General features: G+C 52.0%; 1 protein-coding gene across 4 annotated transcripts in view; it reads left to right on the forward strand.

The window, feature by feature from the left end:
- Positions 1-3,866: 3,866 nt before the first annotated feature.
- RHBDF1 (rhomboid 5 homolog 1) overlaps positions 3,867-17,841 on the forward strand; it is a 40,829-nt gene continuing 26,854 nt past the window's right edge. Inside the window, exon 1 of one of the 4 annotated variants that reach the window (XM_068909119.1) lies at positions 3,867-4,048. Coding sequence is in view for 1 of the 4 variants with exons in the window: in XM_009674646.2 (XP_009672941.2) it covers positions 15,168-15,304 (137 nt within the window). In the remaining 3 variants the exon portion in view is untranslated. Of the gene's footprint in view, positions 4,049-4,747; positions 5,036-5,102; positions 5,321-15,120; positions 15,305-17,841 lie in introns of those variants that run through there. The other 3 variants (XM_009674647.2, XM_009674648.2, XM_009674646.2) reach the window with 3 other exon arrangements.

Raw genomic sequence — 17,841 nt, forward strand, 5'->3', positions numbered from 1 at the left:
AGAAGGAAGGACCACCCTTGTTGGCATAGCGTTGAAGGAAAACCCAGCATTGGCGTTTCGCACTCTCAAGACAGGCGGTAGTGTTTGTTCATGCTCTAAAAGCTGGCCCTGGACGGTGAAGGCTGTTAAAACTGCCTTGATGTGGACAGATTTATTACTTGGCTGCAGAGGATAAGTGCTCCGAGGAGTATTGCATACAAACGTGCATGCAGAAGGGAGAAACATGCGGGGTGCTGATGAAGAAGAGGTAATGAATAAGCATGTTAACTAGCCACGGGCCTTTTTGTGCTGCCCACACTTCTGGTCCGTCGAGCCCCACTAGCGCCTGGCTTCCTCTTGTAAGCGGGCAGGCATGCGGCTCGTCCGGCTTTGAAGGAGCCGGCTGAGCGAGAGCACTGCACTTCACACACTGATGGATATCTATTTCAGTGTGTCTCAACCGTGTCTTGTGGCGGGATCACAGTTTCTCATGGGTTTCCAGGAGAAGGAAGGAAATTCCAGTTTCCAGCAGAGAAAAAATGAAGCAAATTCATGTAATTGCATGCTCATGTGAAACATAACAAACACCAGAAGAGCTCTCCTTCAGCTGGTCCTCAGAGGCCACATTTCACGCAGAAGTACTCTCTCCCGTAAGCATTCATGAGGGAGAAAACAAACAAGGCCGAGTTTTCTTTTTAACAGCCTTTTTGGAGGAGTTAGGCAAATAATCTCCAGCTTTCCTCCTTCCCTAGCTGAGACCTGGGCTGGGCATTTCCTTGGCCAGGAAAAGACCAAAAGCTCCTCTTTCTTTTCAGGAAATCTCTTTTTCTCTCCTCTTTGCCGTTTCCAGCACTCGGGTGGCTGTTCCACCACCTGCAGCCTGGCAGTCCCAGCTGGCAGCATCTCGCTTTGCCTCTTCGGACAAGTTTCCCTCTGGGTGAGCACCTCTTGCGTGGGTGCTAAGAAAACCTCCCACTTCATCCCAGCTGGTGCATTTATCAGTCCTGGGAACTGGGCACCTTCGTTAGACCCAAATATGAAACACTGCAAATGTTTGTCATCCTATTGAGAAGTCTGTACGCATCTGGGAAGCTCTTCTGCTCAGGGTGGGTGTGACCTGCCTTAGGCCCATATTGGCTTTTATCAGTGATGCCCATGCAAAACACCGCTGCACAATCTTGCAGAGGACCTAGGTTGAGTCAAACATCTGATATCTAAGACCTAACACAGTCTAAACACAGGCTAGGACAGGAAACTCAACTAATAGCTTCTGGATGGTCACCTGCTCGAGAGGGATGGAGGACAGGCACCCCTTCCCCTCTTGCAATTCCTCTGCACCCTAAGACGCTGTTGCCCATAAGATAGCCCTGACCCAACTGAGAGACATGTCAGACCCTGAAAGGAATTTGAGGAAACGGTTTACATTCAGTGAGTAGCGAGGAAGACATCAGCTTTACCTCTCAAGTCCTCCTCTGGGTGTCCCACCAAGACTACTGCTCTTTCTCAGCCTTCCCAATGTGTTCCTCGAGCCGTCAGGCTGGATGACTGGCTCGTGCCTGGGATTGGCAGGTGACGCTGGGCTTTACTTCCCCCTTCACAACCCACAGATGCTGCAGTGCGCTAGGAAGTCAGCTGATGCCTGCTGAGCACCTTGTCCGGCCTGAGATTTTGTCCGGCCTGGCTGATGAGCTGCCCGGTGACTCGTGTTTGGTCATCTTGCGGACAGATGGCAGCAACAAATGCAGGGACGTCAGTTGATAGCTGGCACCTGAAGGAGTTGCTGTCTACTCTCCTACGGGATGAACCAATTGAGAGCTTCTGGAGAATACAGGCTTTGAGCCATGTCACCTGCCTTGTGAGCCCTCCCTACTACCGCTAACCCCTCCTCAGGGTTCCTGTTTCTTGCTATGATCTGGCCCACATCATGATCACGATCACAAGGTGGTCATTTTTTTCTGAAGCTGGCCTTATGTCATCTTATCCAACGTATTTTAAGCTGATACGACTCAGTGCACTACCAGAGAAACACCCTGGTTGGCGATCAGAGCTTGACCAAGATTTTATCAGGCTATGTTCAGATGCTTGAGGTTGTGTAAGGGGATCCCACCCTGTGGCCCCCTCCTCTGAGGGGACATGTGGAGAGTACTGGAGCAGCGAGACTTTCCAAGCTTGTGGGATGGGGTTAGGAGCTCTGTCTACAATAGACTTACATGGGAGAAAAAAAATCATGTTTCAGAACTTTGTTTTTCTTGCAAAACCCATGTACTGTTGGCAGGAGGCAAAGAAAGAGCAGGGGTGGGCCAGAGTCGCACTCTGACTCCAGATCGTTCCTTCCGGGAGATGCTGAAGGGCCTGCATGTTCATCTTTCTCTGTTACTTGACATTTCTGTTCCTTGTTTATGTGGAAGAAACATCTGAAAACAATTTGTCCGTTAAGCTTCACAGAGCTCTGCAGACGGTCAGTGTTCTGCGTGCAATTTGGTCTCCACCTCATCAAGGACTAGCTGGGGCTTATCTGTAGTTCTTCATTAGCTAACGAGACAAAATGTAGTTAGCACAGCTCTCTGGAGGGCTGCCTTCGACGTGCGGTGCGTGCGGGGGCCCACGCGCGGTGGGTGTGGTGCCGATGAGCTCAGCCTTCACGACGAGCAGCAGCCCCCGTGACGGCAGATCTCCTGCTCGTCTCGACCGCTCTCACTCACAGGTCGGCAGGGTGAAAAGCAAGAAGCAATAAGACGGCAAAGAAATAGTTCTCCTCCCCCAGTTGTTACTAACATAGGATCTGCAGCTGTGGGTTCAAGACCAGCTGAAGAAGACAGATGTGCTCACTGCAGGTCTTGCTGGACCATCAGTTGGTGCTCTAGCAAGCCTCCATGTGAGCATCACGTCCTGACCAATGCTCCAGAGAGGCCAGGTGGAAAAACCTTCAGCGACAATCTTAGGACAAATGCGAGAACCGCTGAGCAATCGAGATGGGTCGGTGCCATCCCGAAAGGGGGACAGTTTAGACTGGGAGGAGGAAGGAAACAGCTTAGGGAACGGAGGATACAGTAACCACACGGCCAGAGCAGGAGGCGTGAAGAGCTTGGTGGGAAACACAGGAATTCTGAGGGGCCCAAGAAAATGGGAAAACGATGTGAATGAGGCAGGGCCCAGGCAAAGGGCAGTGGAGGAGCAAGAATGAGAGTGGTGACCAGGTGACCCAGACAAGTGAGGGCAGCTCTCTGTGAGGGCAGCTCGCACCGTCCCTGTTGCAGACTACAGCCGCGAGGGCTCCCTGCCTGTGGCGACCGGGCCTGGAGAGGGCCTGGCTGGGGGCTGCCGTGGCTCGGCCACGTCCGTCCTCTCCACCCAGCAATCCAGGCTGCTGGCGATGCCGGGACCAACGAGCGCTGCCAACCTCGGGGCCCTCCGAGGCCTGTTGGGGGCTGCTCCCGCCAGGCACGGCTGCTGCCGGGCCTGGCCGCTCCAGGGAAGCGGTTCAGAAGGCTTTCAGCGGCCGCCGGAGCACCCCGAGGGCCTGGCGCCGGCGTGACCGTCCTTTCGGACCAACCGGCGTCGCTGCAGCCCGTTTGGAGCGTCGCGGGGCCGCCAGGGCGCGTTGGAGGGCTGATGCCCGCCCGGAGCAACGCTGGCGGCTCGGCGCTCCGGCCCCGCGGGGCAGCCGCGGCGGGGCGGGGGCGGGGGCGGCGCGGAGCCGAGGGCCGCTCGCGGGGGCAGCGGGCGGGGGGCGCCGCCGGGACCGGCCGCTTCCGCCCGGCGCGGCGCGCTCCCGCGCCGTGAGTCAAGCGGCGGCGGCGCGGCGGGATGGGCCCCGCGGCCCCGGGCGCTCGCAGCCCCCCGGCGGGGCGCACGCCGCCGAGCCCGGCGCGGCGCCCGGCGCCCATTTGCATGCCGCGGCTGTGAATGGCGTGCCCGGCCGGCCGGCCCCTGGCACGGGGGAGGAGTCTCCGCGCCCTGCGCGGGCCGAGCTCGGCGGCGGCGGCCCCTTAGCCGCACTGGGGCGGCCCGAGCGGCGGCTCGCTGCTGCGCGCCCGGCCGCTGCGCCCGCGCTTCCTGCGCCTTCCCGGTGAGTTGGGGCCGCGGCGCGGGGGCCCGCGGGGAGGCGGGCGGGCAGCGCCGTGCGGGGCCGCCGGGCGGGGGCTGCCCCGGGGCTCGGCGCGCACGTGAGTTGCGGGCTCCGTCCCGTCCCGTCCCGTCCCGCGGCTCGGCAGCCCCCTGGTGGCGGCGCCGCCCGGCCCGGCCCGGCCCGGCCCGGCGGAGCGGGGCAGGTCCCGGCGCCTCGCCGGCCGGGGGGTCCCGGCGCCTTGAGGCGGCGCCGGCGGCCTGGGCGCAGGTGCCGGGCCCGACCTCGACCCCGACCCCGCGCCCGGGCGGGCCGCTGGCCGCGGGACGTGCCCGGGCGAGCGGCGGCGGCGGCGCCCGCCCCGGCGGCCGAGCGGTCTCTCTGCCCCGGCGGGGGAGGAGCCGGGCCGGGCCGGGCCGGGGCTCCCCGCGGCGCTCGGGGCGCCGAGCCACAGCCCGAGGGCCTCGCCGGGGCCCGGCACGGGGCCTCCGAGGGGCTCCGGGCCGCGGCGGGCGGCGCGATTATGGCCGGGTGCGCGTGGAGCCCTCGTCCTGCCCCCGCGGCTGCGGGCCGCGGAGCCGGGGCCGGCAGCGGGGCCCGGCCCGGCCCGGCAGGGGCGCGCCGGCTCCCTCCCAGCCGGAGGCGGCCGGCGACGCGGGGCGGGGAGCGGCCGCTCCTGTCAGCCTGCCCGAGGCCAGCGACAGGCCAAGCAGGCAGCGCGGGGCCGGCGCCGAGGCTGGGCCGCCGGGCGCAGCTCTGCGCCGGATTGGTGACGCTGGGGCCTTTGAGCGACCCTGGCGCCTTTTCAGCGTGGGTGAAGGTGCCTTGGTTCGGCTGGTCGGAGGCTGCGCCGGAGCTTCCTGCCCGTCTCTTGCCTTGTGCTCCCGCCCACTGCTCCCCGCACGCTGTCACTACTGTTTTGGCAGCCCCAGCGTGAGCTGATCAGGGATCTGATCTGGTGGAAAGCGAATCACTTTTTTGTATGTGAAGGTTAGTTTTCTCCTGGGTCTAATCCCTGAACCGACTTGTGAAGCCGCGCGCTGCTGGCAGAGAGGGGGCCCGGACGTGTCTTGCTGGAAGGAGGGATCGCAGCAGCTGTAAGCGAGGCTGCCGGAAGCTTTTGTGGGACTGCGCCTTCAGTGCCGATTCCCCTTGCTTCCCCAAACGTGACCTTCCCACCCTGCTTCCCCACGTGCTCATCTCTGGCTCTGCTGTGCTGAAGGGGCCCTCGTGCGTCTTTCTCTTGACGCGTGCTTTTCTTTCGTGTAACTTCAGGTAGGTGAGCTGCTGCACGACTGAGCTTTGGACGGTGCTGGAGCAAGTCTGGGTCCGGGCCGCCGATTTCCTTGCGGGTTGGCTGGTGGCAGGGTGCGCAGCACCGATCAGAGATGACTGCAGGCCTGGTCCCAGAACAAGCAGGAAGTTGTTTCCTTTCTTCCTGTTTTTGTCCCCATGGCTGCTGATTTCCTCCGGGAAGAAAGCTATGCATTCTGCAGTAAAGGAAAAAATAATCCTGCGTAATGGGTAGGGAGAAGGGAGCGAAGCTGATGGCAGAGAACTGAAGGTGTTTCTGAATGAAGCACGGGACAAGGAAGGAACACAATGTATTAACTCCAGAAACGTTGAGCAGCCAAAAAAAATAGCACCCCTTGAGCCAGGAACACCAGGAAAAAAGGCCCCATCTGGGACTAGCCAAGGTGCAGACCCTTGGCAGGAGCACTGGGTCTCCGCTCCCGTGTGTGGAAGCATGCTGCTCTCCAGCTCCCCTGTCTCAGTGTGCAGGGTTTGCAAGAGGAGGTGATAAAGCTTGTTAGATCAGTTGATACATTTAGAAAAAACAGATGAGCTTTCAGGTACTTCCTCCCTCCAAGTTTTGATTGTTAGTAGGACATTAACAAAGGCCTTGTGTGCCTGAAAGCTCATCTGCTTTCACCCCCTCCCCAATGTGTTGGTCTAATAACAGCTGTCATCTCTCCCTCCTCCCTGCATCCCTCTTGTACCCTTAAATTGTGGCTACTGCAACGATACTAGTGGGCAGCCCAGGTCTGCGTGCCCCGGTCAGCTAAAGGGGGTGTGCAGGGCGCCCGTGCCGTCCCTGAGCTGGGACCCTTCCAGCCTCTGAAGAGGTGTTTTGGGCTTGGAAGAGGGAACTGAGCTTTGTTTTTTTCCCTCTGCTGCCGAGCCCGGCAGAAGGCAGCGACTGTCGCATGCGGCCATGTGTCAGCGGCGTGCCTGCTTCTGTGGGTTCCCATGAAAGGAGGTTGACGCTGCGCAGTGGCAAAGCAGCTCCCACAAAACTAGTTCTGCTCTGGGACTTCCCATGACAGGTCTCTCTCTCTCTTTTTTTTTTTTTTTTTTTTTTAAGCAATATACTTGCAAGAGATCTGCCTACAAACTGGCTTTTCAGGTTTTGGGGAAAGCTCTGGGCCAGCCCAGGTCTCAGGAATGTCTTGCTCTGTGCTAGGTAGGCCGCAGCTGGGGTGATGAGCGCTAGGCGCAGAGCACCGCTCGGCTGCAGAGCAGGTGCCCGTTCTCTGGCACCCATGTCCTTCCCGTGGCGTGGCCCTTGAGAGCGCCTGGCCCTGACGCGTTGCCTTGGTCAGAAGTCACACCCCTTGGAGAAGGCTGGTGTCTTGCCACTGGACTTGGCAGATGGCTCATTTCACTTTTGTTTCGGGGACTGTAACGATGCTGCGGTTGAGCGAGATGGCGAGGCAAGAATAGAAATTCCTTTTGGGGTCCTGTTCCTCTGGAATTCAGCCTCAGAGAGTAGCCAGCAAGTCGCAGCATGTTCCCCCAAAAGAGGCAGGGTCTGCTGAGTGTAGCATGATAGGACAGTTTATTCTGGGCACAGAGCCCACATGCTCAGATATAATTAGTAAAGATTTGATTCCATTCAGTGTGTCAGATCTCTCTGTAATATGAACACAGCCTAGTTAGTGCTGAGGTCTGAGACAGGCAACATGACGAGGAGTCCCAGTTTGTTTTCTTTTTCATTGAGAGTGTCCAGCAAAGAGGTAGGCAAAGTACCCTGCATGCTGCCAGGGATGCTGCCTGCTGAGTGGGGTTGGCCGAGAGTTGAAGGTCCTGGCATTTCTCTGTATCTCTAGAGTTTTTATCTGGCAGGACAGCCTTCAATAAGATTCTCCCCTTGAGGTTGCTGCCTTTCTTCCTTAGTCATCTCTGGAGGCTGTGGCATCCCATGGAGACCGTGTGCCCTTCTTGCAGGGTCCACCGTTAACTGTGACCCCGCACAACACTTCTGTTAATTCCTGTTCTGCAGCCACCCGCCTGGTACCAGTGTATGAACCATTTCAGTAGAAGTACTTACAACTCGAGGATGGATTTCTTCCTGCACTTTCTCCCTGAGTGTGGAGCTTTCTTTTCAGCTGGAGAGATGCTTGGCCTAAATCTAACTTTATCATCATCTAGCTGGAATAAAACAGACAAGCAATGTGTGGATCTGGCACTCTTATTGTAGGGTTGCCCCCTTGCTACTGGGTACGTACCTGTGGCAGTTTTAAGTAACCACCCGTGGAAAGCGTGCGTTGCCTGCAAGCTCGTGTGGCTTTGTCTTGCATCCTCTCTGCTGAGATTATAACAGCATCTCTATAGCTACAACTTGCATGGTGGGACCTGCGATGTGAATTTATTGGGACGCAGCATGTCCTGGTCATGGGTAAAACGTCCCGATGCTCCTGCGAAGTAGAACGAAGACGGTCTCTTTCTTCACAGGAGGAGAAGCCCTGGTGTCCAGTGTCACGCTGGTCATCTTCCCAGTCAGTTTGACCTCGTTCAGAACTAGCACATGAATCGGTTGAACTGAACGGGCATCAAGACCTGTTGCTTACTCTGTTAGTGTCCAGCAACTCGCTTCCAACATCAGCTCCCACCACGCAAATAGTAGAAAAATACTTGCAACAGGCAAGATTTAACATTGGGAGGAGACAGGTTTATTGGGCAACTGTTGGTCATGCTAGCAGCCTTGCTTGTGTGTCCTCGAAGAACCCCAGACTGATTCAGCGTTGGGCTGCGTACGGTGTGAGCTCTGGCTGCCCAGGCCTGCTTGCCCTGCGGCAGAGCGCCCTGCCTCTGCGTTCAGAGCCTCACTAGCACGGTGCTGGGAGGACAAGGCTTGCCCGAAAACCTCTGCTCTTTGCTGGCAGGCTTGCCTGTGCCATTGCGAAGGACTGGGCTCGGCCCCCATGGAGTGAGGCTGCAGCCTGTGGTGCTGACAGCGCGGTGGAAACTGTGTTGAGAGCCTCTCGTTGGGTCCTTGTTAGCTGACCTGCTTAGGGCTTCCTGAGTGCTGGCTCTGTTTGTTTGTTTGTTTGTTTGTTTTTGTCCTCCTTGTTTAGCTGCTGTCCACCACTGGTTAAATCCCACGTAAAAGCAGCGCTCACATCTCTGAAACTTGTCATTTTGGTCCATGCTGCTGTAGGAATGAGGAAGTGGGTTTTTTTTTATGAGTGTTGTGATGATGCTACAAGGAGCAAATTAGTAGCTGAATTTTTGAAGAAATCATCCAAGCTCTGGTAAAATCCTTCTCTACAACAAACAGTGGCTGTTTGCTGCTTGTTGAAGGCACCGAGTTTATTCTCCATGTTAACCTTAATAGTTAAGTGTCCTATGAGCTACACGGTGCAAGTTTTATGAACCGTGTTCCCTCGTGCAGGGACAGCAAATGTCAGATTGACATAAAGCTTATGCTTTCTGAAATTTGCTTTGGGCTCGCTCTTCGACTATGCAGATACACTGTTTGTTTCAAACATCGTTTAAACTACTCTGTGCATACCATAGAAATGCTAGACCTATCGCAAGATAGACCTGAGCAACAGATAGGTTTTCAAAGAAATGCTGGGGCCTTCAGCAACAAATGCACCTTGCTTTAATGGTCTCTCTAAAGTACAGTCACTGCTAAAGGAAATGGAATTTCTTCCCAGTGAATTAAGAGGTGACATAAGAATTTTTATCTAAGTACCGTTGCAAAAGACTTCCGTAGCACAGTGTAGCCTCTCCGGGGAGAGGAGAGATATCAAGACATGCCCGGTCTTGCCTTTTCTGGAAAGTCTACCTTTGCCACCTCCTCCCCTTCCTGTTTCCACTTTGCCGAAAGACAGCCCCTTGCTCTGCTGGTCAGCAGCATTCCCTGCTTTGAGGTTTGTTGGTTTGTTTAAAAAGGAATTCCTTTTTTTTTTAAAAAGGAATAAACTGTACAGGATTATCCTGAAGCTGCACGGGATGCTGCTTTTGCTGTTCCACAGGTCCGGCACTTCGCTTTGGCTTAGTGAAGGGTATGGCAGCTTGAATTTTAAAATCTTGAGGGCTCAGACTTTGTGTTTCAGGTATGATTGCCCCATAGCAATCAGCAGACAGGAGGCGGGTTTCTCCGTTGCTTGAATTCAAAGCCCAGTGCTTTAAAGTGAACCTCGGAAGACACCAGGCTATGAATCGTTTTGGCAAAGGTGGGAGAGCACCTTCCCTTTCTCTGACTGCTGTGGGACTGTAACTTCTGGGAGGACAGTGAGAGAGCATCTGCCATTTGCTTAGTTGTCAGATGATGCATTGGATTTAAAAAATAGGGTTCACTCCCGAGATTTTTTTTTTTTTACTAAAACAAAGTTAGAATTATGCTTATTTCCGTTTGCGTTATCAGTGAGTTGGTGCACTGGGCGCGCGTGAATGCGCATGCGTGTGCGCACACACCTGCGGAGCCAAACATGCTCTTCGTGCAACTGCTTCCCAATTAGACGAAGTAGGAGAAGGCGGTGTGGCCGGCTGCTGAGCACCAGCGAGAGCAGAAATTGGAGCGTCGCAGCGGCAGCCTAGTTCTCCTGTGTCAAAGACTGTCCTCACATCTGGCCCTGGCTAAATCAGCTAGTGTGTAAGGGCACCTCCACTTGAACCAGTCCTGCTCCAAGTCGTTGGCTATTTAACCGTTCTTTGGAGGGTCTCGTTGCTCTGTGCATAGGCACAGTTCTGCAGAGCTGTTCTCTCCTTTGTATCCAGGTGAACGTAACTCTGGCCGTGTCGGAGAAAGCAGCTGTGTGAGAGTGAGTGAGGATGCTCTGAATTTCAAAGGAACATGCAGAGAAACTTAGCCCGACTGGCTCAAACGCCGCGGCTTCCGTCCGTCCTGAATATAGAGTTGCCATCTCCTGATGGCTTCAGCGTTTGTTATTGCTATTTCCTTTAAGATTTTTTTTAGATTGCTATTCAGCCTGGTTTTATGTAACTTTCCATAGGAAATGTTGTCATGTTGTGGCAGTTTTGATCTCATTTGTCAGACATTTTTAGTTAGTGCAATAAACAGTGCTTCTTAGCTGCTTTTAATATCGCAAGTCTTTGCGGTAGATACGTGGTGGTTTCCGTCTAACCTAATTTTTGGGTTGGGGTATTGTGATCTAGGTTTGGCAGTTGCTTTTCATCAATTGTTTATTGGTGTTATGTTTTCTAAATTGCACATATGTTATAAACGCTTAGTGGCATTAATCTACCAAGAGATTTGCTTTTAAGGTGGATACGTGGCCAGCAGCTATTCCAAAAACTCCCGGAGCCAGAATTCATGTCTGTCTTGAGAGTCATACTAGTGCCACGTTCTTAACTTTTCTTGTGTCCTGAATCCTTACAGTGCTCATGCTAAATACCAGAGCTGATCTGAAGTTCTGCATTTGAATTCTTTTCTTTTTTTCTGTGAAAAATGATACCTCTGTTAAAGCACAGGTCTGGGATCATGTTGCTGTATTTTGTTTTTTAAGGGAGGATCGTGGATGCTCTGATGCAAGGGTTTCTGTGAATCTCGCCTTACTGTATGATGTAGGTAATGGCTGTGTCCGCAGTGCTTGGTAGACCAACCAGCGCTTTACAGTATATCTATAGTGCCAGTAATGAAAAGAAGTTAGTACAATGTCTTTCAGAGCCCTGGCAAGTTGTTGCAGTAAGTTAAATGTGTACTAAAATAATTTCTGTGATTACCCTTTCCTGCATCTTTGTTAACGAGGAAGCTGGCAAGAATGTAGACAAAAGGAGAGTACGTGACTAGTGATTGCTTTGAGGCTGCTGGGGACCCTGGAGTGAAAGGCTCTGCTGGCTCAGCCCATGCTTTTTAACCCAGGAGACAGTTGTGATTACCTGTGAAAAGAGTAAGAACAAGGCTTGTATGGATGATCCTTCTCCTGGATGCGCTTCCACTGCTGGCAGTCAGTTGTTTACAATTGGGACTGTTAATGTTTGAGTTGTTAACGTGATTATACCTGTTATCTGTTCTGGCTGTGTTCACTTTGGTACCTGATCAGCAGTAGTATCTTAGCTTCCTGCACAGACATGCTGAGATGCATCAGCCATCTGGTAGCTGGTAATGGATTTAGCTGGAAATCAGCCCCTTTTGGGGATCAAGCAGTGTTGACTCTACCAGCGTCCCTTAGGAATGGGAGCGCTGGTCAGTGCTGACTTCTCTCTCTCTGCTTGCCGTGCTATCACTGCAGCCTTTAGCAGGTGTCAGCAGCAGTCTGTGCCCAGATGTATCCTGTAAGTGGTGTAGCATAGGACTGATACCCCTGCTGCAATGGGAAGAATGCTATGAACGGGGCATTAGGATATGGCTGGTGGAAATGTGGCTCTTGCATGTGGTGCAGGGCTGGCGTTCTCTCTGCAAAGCTGCAGGGTGTGTGTTCACTGAGAAGCATGATGAAGACATCATAGCAGTCCAGAAAGTTTCCCGCTGCTCCCCCACTTTGTTGGTTATGTTTTATGCTTGGACTGTTCCCCTTGTTGGTTTCTAGGTAGGTCGTAGATGGCTCTGTATCAGGCTTACTCTAGAAGATGGAGGTGGATGCTGATTGCTTGTTTTCTGGGCCCTGTCTGGACTCTGGGGTGCAGATTGCTAGCTAGTGCTGTGAACGTACTTCTGTGGGTCACATATGCTTAGGAGATAGAAAAGGGAGCCCCTCTGCCCGATCTTCTGTACTTGGCTCCTTTCCCTCTAGTTGCTTTGTGGGTGCTGAAGGCCTGAGCGCTCCTGGCTCACCCCTTGTCCTTGGAACCTTCTAAAGATCTTTTCTGCAGGTGAGACTTGGCCGCCAGCTGGAGAAATCTGGGGATTCTGTTTCCCATCTGAAGACACCAGCAAAAATTCACTCTGCCTCTGGTGATGAAGTAGTGTTTTGCTCTGCTCCACTCAACACCTGCACTGAGAGCAGTTTTTGGAAGATTATTTAAGCCTTGAGAGATGGAGAACCTACCACCTCCTATGTGATAATTGTTAGCTTCCCTCTGTGCTGCAAATGGGTGTCTTTGGCCAGTTTCACAATTGATTTAAACTGTCCTGACTTGAGAAGCAGTTCTGTCTTCTGGCTCCAGCTGCTGTTTTTGTTCCTGCTTTGTCCCCCTTCCTTGTGCCGGCCCAAGTGTTTTTGGAGCTATGTGGATTGGGAAAGGAGCTCGGGCTGGAACAAACAGTTTTCTTTGCTGAGTTAATGTGGGTCAGTTCCCAGTGCAGATCACAGCTGTGGGAGTGCTTGTGCCAGCACAAAGAGGAGGGTGGCACAGAGGGGTGAGGGCACTGCTTCTTGTGTTGGCTTGCATCTTTTTTGAGTGGCTGCGACATCTTTATTGCTTGAATTTTAACAGCTTCTGTGTGTTGGTTCTGGCTCTACCTTTGTCTGCTGGAACAAAAGGACCTGGAAGTTGGGTCACACAGGCCTATTGCCTGTGTGAGTGTTTGCAGATTGCAATTGGGGGCATCTTTTAACCTGTTCTTGTATCTATAGTTGAACTTCTCCAAGAACTAACAGGACTCAAGAATTTTTCGAGCTCCCTGTTTTTTCCTGCCTCTTTGACAGGAGGGTACCAGACCTGGACACCTCTCAGCTCCTGTGTGGAGCTGCTTTGAAAGCTCATAGCGCTAGTGTTCCAGTAGGAGCTCGTTTTTAGTTGGTTTCTATACTGCATCCTTTTCTGAAAATCATGGAAATCGATGGCTCAGAGGAATCTCATATCTACTTTCCTGATCTGCAGTTGGCTCACAGAGGTTCAGACCTCACTTTCAGATATTTTTATTACTGGTATTTAAAACCCTCTGGCTCTTTATGTAACTGAACCTCCTCCAAGATCAGTGGGTCTCTCTTGAGGCCTTGCACTCTTTGTGTGCATCTTGCATACCATTATAATGCTACAGGGCTTTGTGTGAAATCCAAAGTCTTATTTTTTCTAATATAACTTCCCTTTTCTGGCCTAGAGGTCTGCCTGGCCTCTTCTAAGGCAGAAAGTTCCTACCGGTATTTCTCAGCTAATTAAATTAAGTCATTCAAGGTACGATCCCTCAACGCTGCCTTGGTTGCTTGGGTAGCCACAGAAGTTCAAGACCTTCTCCATAGCTTCTGCGTTCACCCCAGCTTGACCTGATTCCTGCTGCAGCGACTCGGTGGTAGTGCTCATGTGCTGCTTTTCCACGATCTACTTGAATACTGGTTTTACAGCCTCCTGCTCAAGTGTGTAGCTTCTGTTCTAGCTCTTTCCGGAGCACTGGTTGAAAAGAAAGCTTCCCCCCGCCGTTGCATCCAAATAGTCTCCTGAGCATAGGAGTTGGACAGGGCAGCTTGTCTTCCCTGCTGGCAGCTACTCCTTTCCTGCCTCTTTAGGTTTAACATCAACATAAATCCTCCCTTACTCCTTTTTTTTTTCATGATTACAGCTGCTACCAGGTCTCTGGGATGCTTCTCAGGTTATTTTGTTAACTGATTCCAACAATATGTCAGGATAACTTGGAGTGGATTTCCAACCCTCCAATGGGCCTTTTTCAGCCCTACCACAGTGCTGATTTCTAGGGATGTTGTACACTCCCACAGGAGAGATGGTGTGTCTTTTAATGTCCTTTCTACAAGGGAAATACATCCCTTTAGGTTGTTCCATTGAGGCCTGCGCAGAGGCTTCCAGTCCCTCAAATCCATTTCTTCTGTTCTAAAGTCAAAGTTTGGGTATGGGCAGGCCTTTCCCATGTGCCACACTGGGCTGTGGGAAGAGTACGTCTTCGTACTTCGGTTGGTTGCTCCTCAGTCCTCGTCTGGTCTATCTCCAGAGGAGGCTCTAAGGGTTCAACGTGCTGCGTGCATTGGCAGGAGGAGATGCAGTTTCCTGAGCACCGCTCTGCTAGGCGAGGGATGGCAGTGAGATGTTTCGCTTTGGCAGGGGACAGAGGCTCAGACTGCACTTTGATGTTTCAGCTGAGCTGATGTCATGGTGAGCTATCACTGAATAGGCCAGTCCTACCCTTCCTCTCGGGTTGTGCAGCGCTTATCTGAAATTGGCTGAGCCTCTTCAGGATGCCAGATCAGCAGGAAACAATTTACTTTTGGGTAGGGTTAGTTTTGTGCTGGTAAAACCCCTTGAAGTGGCTCAGTGAGGAAGGCAAGGCTGCTCTTTGGACTGTCAGATTGGTTTGCTTGTAATGGGAAGGCAGGGGAGAGAGCACTGCAAAGGCCTGCTGCTTGGCCAGTACTGATGTCCTTGTTCTGTTGCTGAGGTGGTTTCTTGGGGTGGGATGTGGTGGTGGCCTCTGCTGAGGCCTGGATGTTGCTGCGCCCTGGAGCGCTTTCCCCAAGAACATGGGGTCATAGGACTGCTCCACCTTCCTTGTCCCTGCGTGCCTCAGCCCCTCCATCTGGCTTGTTTTAAGGGTCTGGCTTATGACTAATATTTGGAATATTATTTGTAACTTGCTGAGTCTGATCCTTGCTAGATGGTTTCTTTGGCAGTCATGAGACTGAAACCCCTTTGCTCCTTTTCTTGGACTTCCCGCCTTTCCCTGCTAGCCGTGCCAGCAGAAATCCTCCTGGAGACAGAGCTGTGGCCAGCAGCATGCTGTCTCCTCTGGCTCAGCCTGTCTGGAGAAGACATTTAGGATCCTGATTTCTTTGCTGTCTCTCTACTTGGAAACCTGCCAGCATGCCTCAACCAGAATACCCGCAGGGGCAAAGCCCTTCAGGTGCGCATGACTTGGAGCAAGACCTGCCGGTCTCGCCTGGGGCTGTGTGCACCAGCCACTGCAAATTCAGCTGTTGCAGTGACGGGGGTTTGAAAAATGCAGGAAAACAGTTGGAAGCTTATCAGCTGCTGAACATGGGACATGGTGATTGCATTGCAGTGGAATAGCTCTGGTGTCTATTACCTCCTGGGGGCTATCCGGAAGAACATGCGTGCACTGTGCTGGAGAGGAACACAGTGTGTTGGGGAAAAGTGTGCAGTGTATGTGCATGCGGTAAGGTAGGATCAAGTTTTTTTCAGTCAGAATGTTTTTTTAGGGGGAAAAAACAGGTTTATTTTAAATGAAAATGCTAGGAAAAAAATGGAAAGTTTGGAAGAAAAAAATCAACAGATTTCTGTGGGACTAGCTTGAGTTGTCTACTTAAAAAGAGATGGTCTTTGTTTGAAATAGTTGTGCAGATATCTCAATGTACTTGAGATGCCCCTTAATTTTAGGGGCATACTCAAACACTCTGTATGAGGCTTTTTGTTCTCTCTTTGGATCTGTGGATTTCACTAAGCAGCTTTTCTTGATCATGTGCCAGCTTGGCAATTTAACTCTCTCTCCCTCTTTGTTGGTTTGGGCTACAGCACAGAGGATTTGGATTTCATTCTGGTACTGTGGCAACCTTACTTTGGCATGGAGTTTTTGAAGGCAGCTTTCCCAGAGCATCTGTGCCATACAGTTTTTTTTTTTTTTTTTTTAACTGAAATGGCCTTTGTTCGTGTTTTTTGTGCTGCTGCTGTTGTTGTAGATGCTAGATTTACATGTTCTAACTGAGCAGCTGCAAGTGCTGTGTGTCCAACCTCCTGTGCCCTGGAGAATAGGGTTGGTACTTCCCAGTTCCTCAGTTCCTCAGCTTTTCAACACTGAGAGAACAGCCTGGTGGATGGGCAACACAGATGGTAGCACCAGTGATGAGACCATGCCATTGCTGGGAGGAGGATTTCAGGGAGGAATTGAGCCCTTCCACCTCTTCCCAGGTTATTCACACAGCCCCTGGGTTCTCTCCTTACCCTCCATCTCTGGTGGCTCTTACACATTTTTAGTAATAAATGGAGACTTCTTTCTACGCTACTTGTTGGAATCAATATCCTGCAAGCTTAGGAAGATTGAGTTGAATGAGTGTTTTCAGCTACTCAGGTCGAATGTATTTAGCATTATTTTAAAAACCTGCAGCTGCTGTTGGGATCGTTAGAACATTTCCTAGGCTTTGGGAGAGCTGCAAGCCACAAGCACAGGCAAGAGGTCTGGAACAGCTCCTGTCCAAGGAACAGGCGGCTGGGTGGTGATTCCACTGTGGGAAGAAGAGATGGTAGAAAGAACATGGAAGAGATCTGCAGAAGCAGGAGTGGTGTGGTGAAGATAGAGAAAATAGGGATAGAGAAAGCTGTTCGCTCCTCTGGCATAAGAGCCATGGGACACTGAGTGCCTGGCAAGTGGCAGGTTTAAAAAGAAACCAAAGGAGATAGCTCTCTACACAACACGTGAGTCAGCTGTGGAGTGCTCTGCCACAGGCAGTTATGGATATTAAAAGTCGGCATGAATTCAAGAGGGTTTTGGATAAATTCTGGAAGAAAAAAAACTACAAGAGCCATTAAATGCAAAGACATCATCTCTGGTAGGAGAAGCTCCTGAGTTATCCATAGCACATGCCTTGACCATAGGCTGGGGAATATGACTTGACTGATCCTGTATGTTATACCATTCGCCAGACATCCTCTGTTGGAAATGAGATACTGGATTTAGATGGACCTTTGGCCTGAGCTCACGTGGCTGTTCTGTGTACCTTCCTATCCTGCTGCTGTCAGAGTGGCTTCTTGAAAACGCTGGTCAGGACAGCACTGAGAAATTGGGATTGTGTGAGGATCCAAATGAAACACATATCAATGCAGTCGCCTTTGAAACAAAGCAAGTTGGCCTGAACAAATGCATGGGCTCTGCACCCTGAAACACTAACCTCTAGAAATAATCAAGGGGTTAGAGTGAAACTTGGCATGTGCTCTTAGCACAATGCTGAGACACAAATTTGGTGACTATAGCACTTGAATGAAGATCAGGTGTAAAAAGGGACATTTTGCCTTGCAAGGACAACATTCAGCCATCCAGCAGTACTACTTATACAGCTGGATCTGCATTCAGTCTTGCCTTTAATGTCCTGTGGACCTGCTTGCTGCATCCATACCCAGGTCTGAACCCTGCTATGTGACCCTGTATTTTGGAGGCCACTGGCTGACATGTGCTGTGGCTGCCTGTTTGCAGTGTGTAGATGGTCCAGCCCTGCTAGGGCAAGGACTGCAAATCTCATCTCGTGTTTGAAAAGTTGATACCTGGCCACTCCAAATGCGCGCACAGAGTTGGGAATGTTGAGCAGCTCTGCCTATACTGCACTCTTTTGTTGGGAAGTTGATTTGATATTTTGGTATGTAAAATGGGTCAAACTGCTAAAAGAATTTGCTCCTGAGTTCAAGTTCTCTGTATGCAAGCAGATATCAGACTTGCCTGTTTTTTAAATGCCGCGTGTACGTGCACACACACACACAATTGCTACCTATACGTTTTGATCCACATTTTCCTATTTTTCCAAGAACAAAGGAGGCTTAACTTATATGGTAAATGCCCATTTCACTTATGGTTTAACATCATGCCAGGGTAAGATAACTGCTCCTGCACTCCAGGCAGGATTACTGGCTTTCCTTTTCCTCAAAATGTCCCTCATCTCTGCTGTGAATCATTCCCAGGTGGGGGATCTGGTGTACAGCTGCAAGTCCTCCGA

Source organism: Struthio camelus, chromosome 15 (genome assembly GCF_040807025.1).
Source record: "Struthio camelus isolate bStrCam1 chromosome 15, bStrCam1.hap1, whole genome shotgun sequence".
NCBI lineage: Eukaryota > Metazoa > Chordata > Aves > Struthioniformes > Struthionidae > Struthio > Struthio camelus.